The following is a 17,121-nucleotide window of genomic DNA, read 5'->3' as shown; positions in this document are numbered from 1 at the left end:
GCTGATAGAAGCGAGCGCTCTACTTGGAACTCCTTCACGGGCAAACGAGCCAAAGGTGGGCAGAGGGAACGTTACAAGGGACCACCCTCAAAGCCTCCCTGATAAAGTGCAACATCCCCACCGACACCTGGGAGTCCCTGGGCCCAAAGACCAGTCCGCCCTAAGTGGAGGGAGTGCATCCAGGAGGACGCTGAGCACCTCGAGTCTCGTCGCCGAGAGCATGCAGAAACCAAGCGCAGGCAGCGGAAGGAGCGTGCGGCAAACCAGTCCCACCCTCCCCTTCCCTCAACGTCTATCTGTCCCACCCTCCCCTTCCCTCAACGTCTATCTGTCCCACCCTCCCCTTCCCTCAACGTCTATCTGTCCCACCCTCCCCTTCCCTCAAAGACTATCTGTCTCACCCTCCCCTTCCCTCAACGTCTATCTGTCCCACCCTCCCCTTCCCTCAACGTCTGTCTGTCCCACCCTCCCCTTCCCTCAACGTCTATCTGTCCCACCCTCCCCTTCCCTCAACGTCTATCTGTCCCACCCTCCCCTTCCCTCAAAGACTATCTGTCCCACCCTCCCCTTCCCTCAACATCTATCTGTCCCACCCTCCCCCTTCCCTCAACGTCTATCTGTCCCACCCTCCCCTTCCCTCAACGTCTATCTGTCCCACCCTCCCCTTCCCTCAACATCTATCTGTCCCACCCTCCCCCTTCCCTCAATGTCTATCTGTCCCACCCTCCCCCTTCCCTCAACGTCTATCTGTCCCACCCTCCCCTTCCCTCAACGTCTATCTGTCCCACCCTCCCCTTCCCTCAACGTCTATCTGTCCCACCCTCCCCTTCCCTCAACGTCTATCTGTCCCACCCTCCCCTTCCCTCAACGTCTATCTGTCCCACCTTCCCCTTCCCTCAACATCTATCTGTCCCACCCTCCCCCTTCCCTCAACGTCTATCTGTCCCACCCTCCCCTTCCCTCAACGTCTGAATGTCCCACCCTCCCCTTCCCTCAACGTCTATCTGTCCCACCCTCCCCTTCCCTCAACGTCTATCTGTCCCACCCTCCCCTTCCCTCAACGTCTGAATGTCCCACCCTCCCCTTCCCTCAACGTCTATCTGTCCCACCCTCCCCTTCCCTCAACGTCTGTCTGTCCCACCCTCCCCTTCCCTCAACGTCTATCTGTCCCACCCTCCCCTTCCCTCAACGTCTATCTGTCCCACCCTCCCCTTCCCTCAACGTCTGTCTGTCCCACCTGTGACAGGGACTGTGGTTCCCGTATTGGACTGTTCAGTCACCTCAGGACTCGTGTTAAGAGTGGAGGCAAGTCTTCCTCGATTCCGAGGGATGATGAAACCAACTATTTCTCAATGGCGAACGTGTTGCGACCACTTGGTCCATCAAAGAACACACGAGGCGACTATGCTGCAAAGAACTTCCCGTTTGGCCATACCTTCACTGTCGAGCGCACATTCTGTTCCAGGATGAGTTTGTGACCGTGGGCTACCACCTCCACCAGCCTGGTTACTGCCACTTTGCCGTTGCCGTAGCTCTCGTTCTCCACATTGACGGTGAAGCTAGGCAGGCGCTCGTCCTCCTGCAGTACGGTGGCCAGCGTGTAGGTGCAGGTCCCCTGGAAATCGAACGCCAGCCCGTCGAAGGAGCGGTAATGGGGGTCTCCGGCAGCCGAGCAGGTCCCTGTGTCCACCGGGTGGCAGCCGGCCTCGCCCTTCACCACCTTGCACTCCTCATACTTTCCGCACCGGTGGTCCTGGCACTCCAGCGCCCCGCTCGGCAGGCACTGGCATCGCTCGGCACACTTGCTGCCGGGGAAGAAGACCTCGCCCAGGCTGTAGTAGGCTTGGCGGTGTAGGCAGCCGCACTCTGCCAACGGCACGCAGCGCTCCCCGCTCAGCACGTGGCCCTCATCGCACTGGCAGCCCTCGGAGCAGGGGGCATCGCACTCCACGGGGCCCAGCAGGCTGGCACAGGAGACCGGGCACCCGCTGCCACACACCTCGTAATGGCTGTTGGCAGGGCACGTCATGGCTGGAGGGGCAGAGACAGAGCTGGTCAGTGGTGCCCCCGAGCCGCGGACCCCCGACCCGGGGACCCCCCGACCCCCCGACCCGCGGACCCCCCGACCCGGGGACCCTCCGACCCCCCGACCCGGGGACCCCCCGACCCGGGGACCCCCCGACCCCCCGACCCGCGGACCCCCCGACCCGGGGACCCCCCGACCCGGGGACCCCCCGACCCGCGGACCCCCCGACCCCCCGACCCGCGGACCCCCCGACCCGGGGACCCCCCGACTCGGGGACCCCCCGACCCGCGGACCCCCCGACCCGGGGACCCCCCGACCCGCCGATCCCCCGACTCACTACCCCCCGACACACTACTCCCCGACTCACTACTCCCCGACTCACTACCCCCCGACTCACTACCCCCCGGCTCACTACCCCCCGACTCACTACCCCCCGACTCACTACTCCCCGACTCACTACCCCCCGACTCACTACCCCCGACTCACTACTCCCCGACTCACTACCCCCCGACTCACTACCCCCCGACACACTACCTCCCGACTCACTACCCCCCGACTCACTACCCCCCGACACACTACCCCCCGACTCACTACCCCCCGACTCACTACCCCCCGACTCACTACCCCCCGACACACTACCCCCCGACACACTACCCCCCGACTCACTACCCCCCGACTCACTACCCCCCGACTCACTACCCCCCGACTCACTACCCCCCGACTCACTACCCCCGACTCACTACTCCCCGACTCACTACCCCCCGACTCACTACCCCCGACTCACTACCCCCGACTCACTACCCCCGACTCACTACCCCCGACTCACTACCCCCCGACTCACTACTCCCCGACTCACTACCCTCGACTCACTACCCCCCGACTCACTACCCCCCGACTCACTACCCCCCGACTCACTACCCCCCGACTCACTACCCCCGACTCACTACCCCCCGACTCACTACTCCCCGACTCACTACCCCCCGACTCACTACCCCCCGACCCGCGGACCCCCCGACTCACTACCCCCCGACTCACTACCCCCCGACTCACTACCCCCGACTCACTACCCCCCGACTCACTACCCCCCGACTCACTACCCCCCGACTCACTACCCCCGACTCACTACCCCCGACTCACTACCCCCCGACTCACTACCCCCCGACTCACTACCCCCCGACTCACTACCCCCGACTCACTACCCCCCGACTCACTACCCCCCGACTCACTACCCCCGACTCACTACCCCCCGACTCACTACCCCCGACTCACTACCCCCCGACTCACTACCCCCCGACTCACTACCCCCCGACTCAATACCCCCCGACTCACTACCCCCCGACTCACTACCCCCCGACTCACTGCCCCCCGACTCACTACCCCCCGACTCACTGCCCCCTAACACCCCCCGAGCCCCTCCCCCGCTCGGACCCCCGTGGTACTCACGACAGAATTCTTTGCCGCGCCACTGGTGCACGGTGAGCCCGGCGTCCTGGCAAGCGGCTGCGTAGATGCCCACGGCCTGGCACAGCACCGTGTGCTGCCCCTTGTACAGGCAGGCGTCGTAGGCGCAGTCCTCGAAGTAGTCGGCCGGGTCGAGGTGGCTCTGGCAGTCCCGGAACGGCCCGGCGGGGTCCCGCAGTAGGCCGCAGAACTCGGGCCCCTCGAACCGCCGCCTGGCTGCGTTGTCGCACTGCGGGCACTGGCCCTGGCACTCGTGGGCGCAGCCGGGCGCGGTGCCCGCCTGCCAGCTCTGCCCGAGCTCCGCCGGCCTGGTGGCGGTGGCCCCGCCCTTCTTCGTCAGATCGTTGCCGCCGTTGCCGTCAAAGTTGCCGCACAGGCCGCACACGGAGCCCCCGTACGTGCTGGGCAGGCTGACGGTGATCCGCGTGCGCCAGTCATACGTCACCCGCAGCCCGAAGTCCGTCACCAGCGTGGCACCACCCCCGCTCCGGTACACCACCAGTTTGTCCTCCTCCAGACGGTGGGGCAGGTTCAACAGGAGGCCGTTCACCTGCCGGGGGGGCGAGAGAGCACGAGAAACGTTACCGAGCTTTCCGCTCCCGCTCCCGGAGCCCGCACACACACACACACACACACACACACACAAACATAACTTGCATTTAGATAGCGCCTTGTCAAACAGGGGCAGGAGTCGGCCATTCGGCCCCTCGGGCCTGCTCCGCCATTTAATGGCTGATCCCATCATGGACCCAGCTCCACTTCCCCGCCCGCTCCCCATAACCCTTCACTCCCTTATCGCTCAAACATCTGTCTATCTCCACATTAATATATTCAATGTCCCGGCCTCCACAGCTCTCTGGGGCAGGGAATTCCACAGATTTACAACCCTCTGAGAGAAGAAATTCCTCCTCATCTCAGTCCTCAATGGCCGACCCCTTATCCTGAGACTGTGTGAGCCCTGGTTCTAGACTCCCCAGCTCTGGGGGGAAACACCCTCCCTGTATCTACCCTGTCAAGCCCTGTAAGTATTGTGTGTGTTTCAGTGAGATCACCTCTCCTTCTTCTAAACTTTAGAGAATATCGGCCCAGTCTGCTCAATCTCTCCTCATAGGACAATCCCCCCATCCCGGGAATCAGTCTGGTGAACCTTCGCTGCACTCCCTCTGTGGCAAGTATATCCTTCCTTAGGTCAGGAGACCCAAACTCTGCACAATACTCCAGGTGTGGTCTCACCAGGGCCCGATATAATTGCAGTGAGACGCCTTGGAATTGGAAAACTGCAAATGTAACGCCCCTATTTAAAAAAGGAGGCAGACAGAAAGCAGGAAACTACAGACCAGTTAGCCCAACATCTGAGGTTGGGAAAATGTTGGAGTACATTATTAAAGCAGTAACAGGAGATTTGGAAAAGCAAAATTCGGTCAGGCAGAGTCAGCATGGATTTATGAAGGATTTATCATGTTTGACAAATTTGCTGGAGTTCTTTGAGGATGTAACGAACAGGATGGATAAAGGGGAACCAGTGGATGTGGTGTATTTGGATTTCCAGAAGGCATTTGACAAGGTGCCACATAAAAGGTTACTGCACAAGATAAAAGTTCAGGGGGTTGGGGGTAATATATTAACATGGATAGAGGATTGGCTAACTAACAGAGAACAGAGAGTCAGGATAAATGGTTCATTCTCGGGTCGGCAATCAGTAACTAGTGGAGTGTCGCAGGGATCAGTGCTGGGACCCCAGCTATTTACAATCTATATTAACCACTTGGAAGAAGGGACTGAGTGTAACGTAGACAAGTTTGCTGACAATACAAAGATGGGAGGAAAAGCAATGTGTGAGGGGGACACAAAAAATCTGCAAAAGGACATAGACAGGCTCAGTGAGTGGGCAAAAATTTGTCAGATGGAGTATAATGTGGGAAAGTGTGAGGTCATGCACTTTGGCAGAAAAAATCGCAGAGCAAGTTATTATTTAAATGGAGAAAGATTACAAAGTGCTGCAGTACAGCGGGACCTGGGGGTACTTGTACATGAAACACAAAAGGATAGTATGCAGGTACAGCAAGTGATCAGGAAGGCCAATGGTATCTTGGCCTTTATTGCAAAGGGGATGGAGTATAAAAGCAGGGAAGTCTTGCTCCAGTTATACAGGGTATTGGTGAGGCCACACCTGGAGTACTGCGTGCAGTTTTGGTCTCCGTATTTACGAAAGGATATACTTGCTTTGGAGGCAGTTCAGAGAAGGTTCACTCGGTTGATTCCGGGGATGAGGGGGTTGACTTATGAGGAAAGGTTGAGGAGGTTGGGCCTCTACTCATTGGAGTTCAGAAGAATGAGAGGTGATCTTATGGAAACGTATCAGATTATGAGGGGGCTCGACAAGGTGGATGCAGAGAGGATGTTCCCACTGATGGGGGAGACTAGAACTAGGGGGCATGGTCTTAGAATAAGGGGCCGCCCATTTAAAACTGAGATGAGGAGGAATTTCTTCTCTCAGAGGGTTGTAAATCTGTGGAATTCTCTGCCCCAGAGAGCTGTGGAGGCTGGGTCATTGAATATATTTAAGGTGGAGATAGACAGATTTTTGGGCGATAAGGGAGTGAAGGGTTATGGGGAGCGGGCGGGGAAGTGGAGCTGAGTCCATGATGGGATCAGCCATGGTCGTATTAAATGGCGGAGCAGACTCGAGGGGCCCAATGGCCGACTCCTGCTCCTATTTCTGATGTTCTTATGTCTTTACTCTTATACTTAAACCCTCTTGTATTAAAGGCTAACCTGAAATTTGCTTTCTGAATAGCTTGCTGTAGCTGCATGTTAACTTTCAGTCTTGCATCAAAACGCGCGAAGGTGCTTCACAGGAACATAAATCAGACAATATTTGACCCCAAGCCACAGGGGGAGATATTAGGGACAGGTGACCAAAAGCTGGGTCACAGAGGTGGGTTTTAAGGAGCGTCTTAAAGGAGGAGAGAGAGAGGCGGAGAGGTTTAGGGAGGGAGTTCCAGAGCTTGGGGCCCAGGCAGCTGAAGGCACGGCCACCGATGGTGGAGCGATGGGAATCAGGGATGGTCAGGAGGGCAGAATTAGAGGGGTGCAGAGATCTCGGGGGGTTGTGGGGCTGGAGGGGGTTACAGAGGTAGGGAGGGGGTTACAGAGATAGGGAGGGGTGTAGGGGGCTGGAGGGGGTTACAGAGATAGGGAGTGGTGTAGGGGTTGGAGGAGGCTACAGAGATAGGGAGGGGTGTAGGGGGCTGGAGGGGGTTACAGAGATAGGGAGAGGTGTAGGGGTTGGAGGGGGTTACAGAGATAGGGAGGGGGTTACAGAGATAGGGAGGGGTGTAGGGGTTGGAGGAGGTTACAGAGATAGGGAGGGGTGTAGGGGTTGGAGGAGGTTACAGAGATAGGGAGGGGTGTAAGAGGCTGGAGGGGGTTACAGAGATAGGGAGAGGTGTAGGGGCTGGAGGAGGTTACAGAGGTAGGGAGGGGGTTACAGAGATAGGGAGGGATGTAGAGGTTGGAGGAGGTTACAGAGATAGGGAGGGGTGTAGGAGCTGGAGGAGGTTACAGAGATAGGGAGGGGTGTAGGGCTGGAGGGGGTTACAGAGATAGGGATGGGTGTAGGGCTGGAGGGGGTTACAGAGGTAGGGAGGGGTATAGCGGCTGGAGGAGGTTACAGAGATAGGGAGGGGTGTTGGGGCTGGAGGGGGTTACAGAGAAAGGGAGGAGTGTATTGGCTGGAGGAGGTTACAGAGATAGGGAGGGGTGTAGGGGCTGGAGGAGTTTACAGAGATAGGGAGGGGTGTAGGGGCTGGAGGAGGTTACAGAGATAGGGAGGCGTGTAGGGGCTGGAGAGGGTTACAGAGATAGGCAGGGGTGTAGCGGCTGGAGGGGGTTACAGATATAGGGAGGGGTGTAGGGGCTGAAGGAGGTTACAGAGATAGGGAGGGGTGTAGGGGCTGGAGGGGGTTACAGAGGTAAGGAGGGGTGTAGGGGCTGGAGGGGGTTACAGAGATAGGGAGGGGTGTAGGGGCTGAAGGAGGTTACAGAGATAGGGAGGGGTGTAGGGGCTGGAGGAGGTTACAGAGATAGGGTGGGGTGTAGGGGCTGGAGGGGGTTACAGAGATAGGGTGGGGTGTAGGGGCTGCAGGGGGTTACAGAGATAGGGAGCGGTGTATAGGGCTGGAGGAGGTTACAGAGATAGGGAAGGTGTAGGAGCTGGAGGGGGTTACAGAGATAGGGAGGGTGTAGGGGCTGGAGGTTACAGAGATAGGGAGGGGTGTAGGGGCTGGAGGGGTTTACAGAGATAGGGAGGTGTGTAGGGGCTGGAGAGGGTTACAGAGATAGAGAGGGGTGTATAGGGCTGGAGGGAGTTACAGAGATAGGGAGTGGTGTATGGTCTGGAGGAGGTTACAGAGATAGGGAGGGGTGTATAGGGCTGGAGGAGGTTACAGAGATTGGGAGGGGTGTGTAGGGCTGGAGGAGATTACAGAGATAGGGAGGGGTCTAGGGGCTGGAGGGATTTGAACATGAGAATATTTACAATACAGTCTCATCATTTAGTACAGACCTGTGAAACACCTTGGGTCATTAAAGGTGCTGTATTAATGCAAGGTTATATTGTTGAAGCTCACCTCTGCACCTTCCGTCTGATTTACCTGGCATTTCAAAGATCGTACAGCCCCGAGACAGGCCCATTGGGCCGCACGCTCTGTGCCGGGGTCTATGTCCCATACCAGCCCCCTCTCTCCCCTCTCCGTCTCCCCCATCACCCCATCCCTCTATCCCTTTCTCCCCCATGTGTTTATCCCTTAAATGTATCTCTGCTCCTCGCCTCGACCCCTCCCTGTGGGAGCGAGTCCCACATTCTCAGCCCTCTCTGGGTAAAGAAGTTTCTCCTGAATTCCCCATTGGATTTATTAGTGACTGTCGTATATTGATGGCCCCTAGTTCTGGTCTCCCCCACAAGTGGGAACATCTTCTCTACGTGTACCCTATCGAACCCTTTCATAATCTACACACCTCCATCAGCTCACCCCTCAGCCCTCTCTTCTCTAGTTATATGGAGACCAGAACTGTGCACAGTGCTCCAAGTGTGGTCTAACCCAGGTATATGGAGACCAGAACTGTGCACAGTGCTCCAAGTGTGGTCTAACCCAGGTATATGGAGACCAGAACTGTGCACAGTGCTCCCAGTGTGGTCTAACCCAGGTATATGGAGACCAGAACTGTGCACAGTGATCCCAGTGTGGTCTAACCCTGGTATATGACCAGAACTGTACACAGTGCTCCCAGTGTGGTCTAACCCAGGTATATGGAGACCAGAACTGTGCAAGGTGCTCCCAGTGTGGTCTAACCCAGGTATATGGAGACCAGAACTGTGCACAGTGCTCCAGTGTGGTCTAACCCTGGTGTATGACCAGAACGTGCACAGTGCTCCAAGTGTGGTCTAACCCCAGGTATATGGAGACCAGAACTGTGCACGGTGCTCCCAGTGTGGTCTAACCCAGGTATATGGAGACCAGAACTGTGCACGGTGCTCCCAGTGTGGTCTAACCCAGGTATATGGAGACCAGAACTGTGCACGGTGCTCCCAGTGTGGTCTAACCCAGGTATATGGAGACCAGAACTGTGCACAGTGCTCCAGTGTGGTCTAACCCTGGTATATGACCAGAACTGTGCACAGTGCTCCCAGTGTGGTCTAACTCAGGTATATAGAGACCAGAACTGTGCACGGTGCTCCCAGTGTGGTCTAACCCAGGTATATGGAGACCAGAACTGTGCACGATGCTCCCAGTGCGGTCTAACCCAGGTATATGGAGACCAGAACTGTGCACAGTGCTCCCAGTGTGGTCTAACCCAGGTATATGGAGACCAGAACTGTGCACAGTGCTCCCAGTGTGTCTAACCCAGGTATATGGAGACCAGAACTGTGCACGATGCTCCCAGTGTGGTCTAACCCAGGTATATGACCAGAACTGTGCACAGTGCTCCAAGTGTGGTCTAACCAGGTATATGGAGACCAGAACTGTGCACAGTGCTCCCAGTGTGGTCTAACCCAGGTCCGATACATAACCCGCCATTGTTACAGCCGCCCAATCCGTTGAGTTGTGACATTACCAGCACTTTGCCCACGTAGTCCCGGCTGATGACCACGGTTTGGCCGTAGACCTCGATGTGGGCCAACTTGGTGAAGGGACACCACCTGGTTTCCCCGGTGCTCGTTCTGTACTTGGATGTCAAAGGGCTCCAGTCCGTGGGTCCTTGTCGCAGAGCGCGGCGAAGGTGTAGACACAGGTGCCCTGGAAGTCGAACTTGCGGCCGTCGAACGTGCGGTAGTGGGGTCTCCGGAGGCTGAGCAGGTGCCGCGGCTGATTGGGTGGCAGCCCCTCACCCCCTTCACCACCCCGCACCGCTCGGTAGACCGGCAACCCTCTCCTCGCACGTCACCGCCTTGGTCAGCGGGTCACACCGGCAGTAGCTCCGGCAACGGTCGCCGTCCCAGAAGCTCTCGCCGGGCCGGTAGTAGCGCCCCTGGTGGGTGCAGCCGCAACTGCGCGGCCGACACGCACCGGCCCGCGCTCAGCACGTGACCCGCGTCGCACTGGCAGGTCTCCACGCACGGGCGTTTGCAGGGGGCGGGCAGTGGGCGGGTCGGAGCAGGTTGCTGGGCACGCGCTCCCGCACGCTTCGTAGTGGCTGTTCTCCGGGCAGGGCAGGGCTGGAAAGGCAGAAAAACATAAGACTTGCATTTATATAGCGCCTGTGACAGTGCGGCGCTCCCTCAGTACTGCCCCTCCGACAGTGCGGCGCTCCCTAAGTACTGCCCCTCCGACAGTGCGGCGCTCCCTCAGTACTGCCCCTCCGACAGTGCGGCGCTCCCTCAGTACTGCCCCTCCGACAGTGCGGCACTCCCTCAGTACTGCCCCTCCGACAGTGCGGCGCTCCCTCAGTACTGCCCCTCCGACAGTGCGGCACTCCCTCAGTACTGCCCCCTCCGACAGTGCAGCGCTCCCTCAGTACTGCCCCTCCGACAGTGCGGCGCTCCCTCAGTACTGCCCCTCCGACAGTGCGGCGCTCCCTCAGTACTGCCCCTCCGACAGTGCGGCGCTCCCTCAGTACTGCCCCTTCGACAGTGCGGCGCTCCCTCAGTACTGCCCCTCCGACAGTGCGGCACTCCCTCAGTAATGCCCCTCCGACAGTGCGGCACTCCCTCAGTACTGCCCCTCCGACAGTGCGGCGCTCCCTCAGTACTGCCCCTCCGACAGTGCGGCGCTCCCTCAGTACTGCCCCTCCGACAGTGCGGGGCTCCCTCAGTACTGCCCCTCCGACAGTGCGGCGCTCCCTCAGTACTGCCCCTCCGACAGTGCGGCGCTCCCTCAGTACCGCTCTGGGAATGTCAGCCTAGACTTTTGTGCTCCAGTCCCTGGAGTGGGACTTGAACCCACAAACCTTGCGATTCAGAGGCGAGGGTACTGCCCACTGAGCCACAGTGGACACTGGGCAGAAAGATGTTCCTGTGAATCCCAGAACCAGATCAAAATTCCGCTGCACCGACGCGTCGTTGTAAAATCCCAGACTCACTTGACTCGAAGGCTCGGCCTCTCATTCACCCCCTCGCCCACCACCCCTCCAATCAATTTCCCCTCTCCCTGTTAGAAACAAAATGCACCTACAAATGTATAAGGTTACGTGATTAAGACTGTGACTCGAAGAATGCTGTGTTCAAATGGTTACGTTCAACTTACATACAAAAAGTCTCATCGGACGAGATAGATGCTTTGAAATGCTAATGTATTGGTTTCCTGTCGATGGTATGGTGTCTTTATACATTAGACAATCTCCCTGTTGCTGAGCGATTATATGATGTTTTTAAGTTAGGACTTGAGCCTTGTTTATGCATTTTATGTCTAATGCTAAGGCAGGATTTGAAGTTAGCTTAACAGGACTGCTTGCAAAGATAATGGAAAGAGGGCAGTAGGATTTAACGTAAACACACAGGAGTTTTGCTCGGTCTTGGAGAATTTAGTGGCCGATTGCAGTGAGAAAGCTCTGCTTTGGGAGTCGTGGTTCAATCCTTAGAGGACTAAAGCTTTTTATTGATTGTCCCCGAGAGAATAGGGACAGGGAGAGATGAAAGGAATTTCACGGGAAGGAAACCCTGGCGTATATAGATAGAGAAAGACATGGCTAAAATCGCAAGACCTCTTTAGGTCGGGCTTTGACACAAGAATCGAGACAAAGAACGTCTGCCAATCAGTTACCCCATCCCCAATCAATTTCCCCAATCAATATCCCCCTCCCTAATCAATTTCCCCCTCCCCCAATCAATTACCCCCCAATTTACCCCCTCTCCCCCAATCAATTCCTCCCCTTCCCCCAATCAATTCCCCCTCTCCCCCAATCAATTCCCCCTCTCCCCCAATCAATTCCCCCTCTCCCCCAATCAATTCTCCCTCTTCCCACTTTTCCCCCAATCAATTCCCCCTCTCCCCCAATCAATTTCCCCCTCTCCGCCAATCAATTCCCCCTCTCCCCCAATCAATTCCCCCTCTCCCCAATCAATTCCCCCCTTCCCCAATCAATTCCCCCTCTCCCCCAATCAATTCCCTCTCTTCCCCCTTTTCCCCCAATCAATTCCCCCTCTCCCCCAATCAATTCCCTCTCTTCCCCCTTTTCCCCCAATCAATTCCCCCTCTCCCCCAATCAATGCGCCCTCTTCCCCCTTTTTCCCCCAATCAATTCCCCCCCTTCCCCAATCAATTCCCCCTCTCCCCAATCAATTCCCTCTCTTCCCCCTTTTCCCCCAATCATTCCCCCTCTCCCCCAATTAATTCCCTCTCTTCCCCCTTTTCCCCCAATCAATTCCCCCTCTCCCCCAATCAATCCCCTCTCTTCCCCCTTTCCCCCCAATCAATTCCCCCTCTCCCCCAATCAATTCCCCCTCTCCCCCAATCAATTTCCCCCTCTCCGCCAATCAATTCCCCCTCTGCCCCAATCAATCCCCCCTCTCCCCCAATCAATTTCCCCTCTCCTCCAATCAATTCCCTCTCTTCCCCCTTTTCCCCCAATCAATTCCCCCTCTCCCCCAATCAATTCCCCCTCTTCCCCCTTTCCCCCCAATCAATTCCCCCTCTCCCCCAATCAATTACCCCCTCTCCCCCAATCAATTCCCCCTCTTCCCCCTTTTCCCCCAATCAATTCCCCCTCTCCCCCAATCAATTTCCCCCTTTTCCCCCAATCAATTCCCCCTCTCCCCCAATCAATTCCCCCTTTTCCCCCAATCAATTCCCCCTCTCCCCCAATCAATTCCCCCTCTTCCCCCTTTTCCTCCAATCAATTCCCCCCCATCCCCAATCAATTCCCCCTCTCCCCCAATCAATTCCCCCTTTTCCCCCAATCAATTCCCCCTCTCCCCCAATTAATTCCCTCTCTTCCCCCTTTCCCCCCAATCAATTCCCCCTCTCCCCCAATCAATTCCCTCTCTTCCCCCTTTTCCCCCAATCAATTCCCCCTCTCCCCCAATCAATTCCCCCTCTCCCCCAATCAATTCCCCCTCTTCCCCCTTTTCCCCCAATCAATTCCCCCTCTCCCCCAATCAATTTCCCCCTCTCCGCCAATCAATTCCCCCTCTGCCCCAATCAATTCCCCCCTCCCCCAATCAATTCCCCCTCTCCCCCAATCAATTCCCCCTCTCCCCCAATCAATTCCCCCTCTGCCCCAATCAATCCCCCCTCTCCCCCAATCAATTCCCCCTCTGCCCCAATCAATCCCCCCTCTCCCCCAATCAATTCCCCCTCCCCCCAATCAATTCCCCCTCTCCCCCAATCAATTCCCCCTCTCCCCCAATCAATTCCCCCTCTGCCCCAATCAATTCCCCCTCTCCCCCAATCAATTCCCCCTCTGCCCCAATCAATTCCCCCTCCCCCAATCAATTCCCCCCTCCCCCAATCAATTCCCCCTCTGCCCCAATCAATTCCCCCTCTGCCCCAATCAATTCCCCCTCTGCCCCAATCAATTCCCCCCTCCCCCAATCAATTCCCCCTCTGCCCCAATCAATTCCCCCTCCCCCAATCAATTCCCCCCTCCCCCAATCAATTCCCCCTCTGCCCCAATCAATTCCCCCTCTGCCCCAATCAATTCCCCCCTCCCCCAATCAATTCCCCCTCTGCCCCAATCAATTCCCCCTCTGCCCCAATCAATTCCCCCTCTGCCCCAATCAATTCCCCCTCTGCCCCAATCAATTCCCCCTCTCCCCCAATCAATTCCCCCTCTCCCCCAATCAATTCCCCCCCTCCCCCAATCAATTCCCCCTCTCCCCCAATCAATTTCCCCCTTTCCCCCCAATCAATTCCCCCTCTCCCCCAATCAATTCCCTCTCTTCCCCCTTTCCCCCCCAATCAATTCCCCCTCTCCCCCAATCAATCCCCCCTCTCCCCCAATCAATTCCCCCGCTCCCCCAATCAATTCCCTCTCTTCCCCCTTTTCCCCCAATCAATTCCCCCTCTCCCCCAATCAATTCCCCCTCTTCCCCCTTTTCCCCCAATCAATTCCCCCCCTTCCCCAATCAATTCCCCCTCTCCCCCAATCAATTCCCCCTCTCCCCCAATCAATTCCCCCTCTCCCCCAATCAATTCCCCCCTCTCCCCCAATCAATTCCCCCTCTCCCCCAATCAATTCCCCTATCTCCCCCAATCAATTCCCCCTCTCCCCCAATCAATCCCCCCTCTCCCCCAATCAATTCCCCCTCTCCCCCAATCAATTCCCCCTCTCCCCCAATCAATTCCCCCCAATCAATTCCCCCTCTCCCCCAATCATTTCCCCCTCTCCCCCAATCAATTTCCCCCTCTCCCCCAATCAATTTCCCCCTCTCCCCCAATCAATTCCCCCTCTCCCCCAATCAATTCCCCCTCTCCCCCAATCAATTCCCCCCTCTCCCCCAATCAATTCCCCCTCTCCCCCAATCAATTCCCCCTCTCCCCCAATCAATTCCCCCCCTCTCCCCCAATCAATTCCCCCTCTCCCCCAATCAATCCCCCCTCTCCCCCAATCAATTCCCCCTCTCCCCCAATCAATTCCCCCTCTCCCCCAATCAATTCCCCCCCTCTCCCCCAATCAATTCCCCCTCTCCCCCAATCAATTCCCCCTCTCCCCCAATCAATTCCCCCTCTGCCCCAATCAATTCCCCCTCCCCCAATCAATTCCCCCCTCCCCCAATCAATTCCCCCTCTGCCCCAATCAATTCCCCCTCTGCCCCAATCAATTCCCCCCTCCCCCAATCAATTCCCCCTCTGCCCCAATCAATTCCCCCTCCCCCAATCAATTCCCCCCTCCCCCAATCAATTCCCCCTCTGCCCCAATCAATTCCCCCTCTGCCACAATCAATTCCCCCTCTGCCCCAATCAATTCCCCCCTCCCCCAATCAATTCCCCCTCTGCCCCAATCAATTCCCCCTCTGCCCCAATCAATTCCCCCTCTGCCCCAATCAATTCCCCCTCTGCCCCAATCAATTCCCCCTCTCCCCCAATCAATTCCCCCTCTCCCCCAATCAATTCCCCCCTCCCCCAATCAATTCCCCCTCTCCCCCAATCAATTTCCCCCTTTCCCCCCCAATCAATTCCCCCTCTCCCCCAATCAATTCCCTCTCTTCCCCCTTTTCCCCCAATCAATTCCCCCTCTCCCCCAATCAATCCCCCCTCTCCCCCAATCAATTCCCCCGCTCCCCCAATCAATTCCCTCTCTTCCCCCTTTTCCCCCAATCAATTCCCCCTCTCCCCCAATCAATTCCCCCTCTTCCCCCTTTTCCCCCAATCAATTCCCCCCCTTCCCCAATCAATTCCCCCTCTCCCCCAATCAATTCCCCCTCTCCCCCAATCAATTCCCCCTCTCCCCCAATCAATTCCCCCCTCTCCCCCAATCAATTCCCCCTCTCCCCCAATCAATTCCCCTATCTCCCCCAATCAATTCCCCCTCTCCCCCAATCAATCCCCCCTCTCCCCCAATCAATTCCCCCTCTCCCCCAATCAATTCCCCCTCTCCCCCAATCAATTCCCCCCAATCAATTCCCCCTCTCCCCCAATCATTTCCCCCTCTCCCCCAATCAATTTCCCCCTCTCCCCCAATCAATTCCCCCTCTCCCCCAATCAATTCCCCCCTCCCCCAATCAATTCCCCCTCTCCCCCAATCAATTTCCCCCTTTCCCCCCAATCAATTCCCCCTCTCCCCCAATCAATTCCCTCTCTTCCCCCTTTTCCCCCAATCAATTCCCCCTCTCCCCCAATCAATCCCCCCTCTCCCCCAATCAATTCCCCCGCTCCCCCAATCAATTCCCTCTCTTCCCCCTTTTCCCCCAATCAATTCCCCCTCTCCCCCAATCAATTCCCCCTCTTCCCCCTTTTCCCCCAATCAATTCCCCCCCTTCCCCAATCAATTCCCCCTCTCCCCCAATCAATTCCCCCTCTCCCCCAATCAATTCCCCCTCTCCCCCAATCAATTCCCCCCTCTCCCCCAATCAATTCCCCCTCTCCCCCAATCAATTCCCCTATCTCCCCCAATCAATTCCCCCTCTCCCCCAATCAATCCCCCCTCTCCCCCAATCAATTCCCCCTCTCCCCCAATCAATTCCCCCTCTCCCCCAATCAATTCCCCCCAATCAATTCCCCCTCTCCCCCAATCATTTCCCCCTCTCCCCCAATCAATTTCCCCCTCTCCCCCAATCAATTTCCCCCTCTCCCCCAATCAATTCCCCCTCTCCCCCAATCAATTCCCCCTCTCCCCCAATCAATTCCCCCCTCTCCCCCAATCAATTCCCCCTCTCCCCCAATCAATTCCCCCTCTCCCCCAATCAATTCCCCCCCTCTCCCCCAATCAATTCCCCCTCTCCCCCAATCAATCCCCCCTCTCCCCCAATCAATTCCCCCTCTCCCCCAATCAATTCCCCCTCTCCCCCAATCAATTCCCCCTCTCCCCCAATCAATTCCCCCCCTCTCCCCCAATCAATTCCCCCTCTCCCCCAATCAATCCCCCCTCTCCCCCAATCAATTCCCCCTCTCCCCCAATCAATTCCCCCTCTCCCCCAATCACTTTCCATCTTCCCTCAATCAATTCCTACCACCCCAGGTTCAGTAGCGACTTTCAAATGGGGGAATTGGGTAAATACTGGAAGGGGAAATGTGCCGGGGCTGTGGGGAGAGAGCCAGTGGGAGGAGTGGGACTGATTGGGTCACAGAGCCGGCACAGCACGGGCTCCATGGGCACCAATGGGATCCTCCTGTGCGGTGTGATTCTACGCCACTCAAACGAGGGGGTTAGAAGTCCCACCAGCTCCGTCCCCCAAGGCAGACATCAGCAGGGACCGGGAGCCGGTGAAATACTTACGGCAGCGGGCCGGTGTTCTCCAGTCGTACACCTTGACTCCCTCCCTCTGACAAGCCTCGGAGTAGGCCTTCATGGCCTGGCACAGCAGGGCCTGGAATCCCTGGGCGAGGCAGACGTCGTAGACACAGTTGTCCAGATAGGGCTTGGGGTCGACCTTGGCACGGCAGTCCCGGAAGGGTCCGTTGTCCTTGGCTAGCAGTCCGCAGCTCTCGGTGCTGGAGTACTTCCGCTGGCTGGCAGCGTCGCAGGTCGGGCACACG

At 57.4% G+C, this 17,121-nt stretch overlaps 2 protein-coding genes across 2 annotated transcripts in view; both read right to left on the bottom strand.

Moving 5' to 3' along the window:
* LOC139242210 (IgGFc-binding protein-like) overlaps window positions 1–9,847 on the bottom strand; it is a gene marked incomplete at both ends in the record, with an annotated part of 78,573 nt that extends 68,726 nt beyond the window's left edge. The window contains 3 exons of the mRNA XM_070870271.1: window positions 1,436–2,031; window positions 3,470–4,037; window positions 9,605–9,847. Of these exons, the coding sequence (XP_070726372.1) occupies window positions 1,436–2,031; window positions 3,470–4,037; window positions 9,605–9,847 (1,407 nt within the window). The remainder of the gene's footprint in view (window positions 1–1,435; window positions 2,032–3,469; window positions 4,038–9,604) is intronic.
* Window positions 9,848–9,929: 82 nt separating this feature from the next.
* On the bottom strand, window positions 9,930–17,076 carry LOC139242209 (von Willebrand factor-like; the record flags this gene model as incomplete). The annotated part of the gene is made up of 2 exons (XM_070870270.1): window positions 9,930–10,205; window positions 16,862–17,076. Coding segments are annotated over 2 exons (478 nt in total), but the record flags the coding sequence as incomplete, so codon positions are not given.
* Window positions 17,077–17,121: the final 45 nt, after the last annotated feature.

The sequence above is a fragment of the Pristiophorus japonicus genome, unplaced genomic scaffold (assembly GCF_044704955.1).
Source record: "Pristiophorus japonicus isolate sPriJap1 unplaced genomic scaffold, sPriJap1.hap1 HAP1_SCAFFOLD_1248, whole genome shotgun sequence".
Lineage (NCBI taxonomy): Eukaryota > Metazoa > Chordata > Chondrichthyes > Pristiophoridae > Pristiophorus > Pristiophorus japonicus.
The sequence above is the reverse complement of the archived record's forward strand: the minus strand, read 5'-3'. Positions and strand labels throughout refer to the sequence as shown.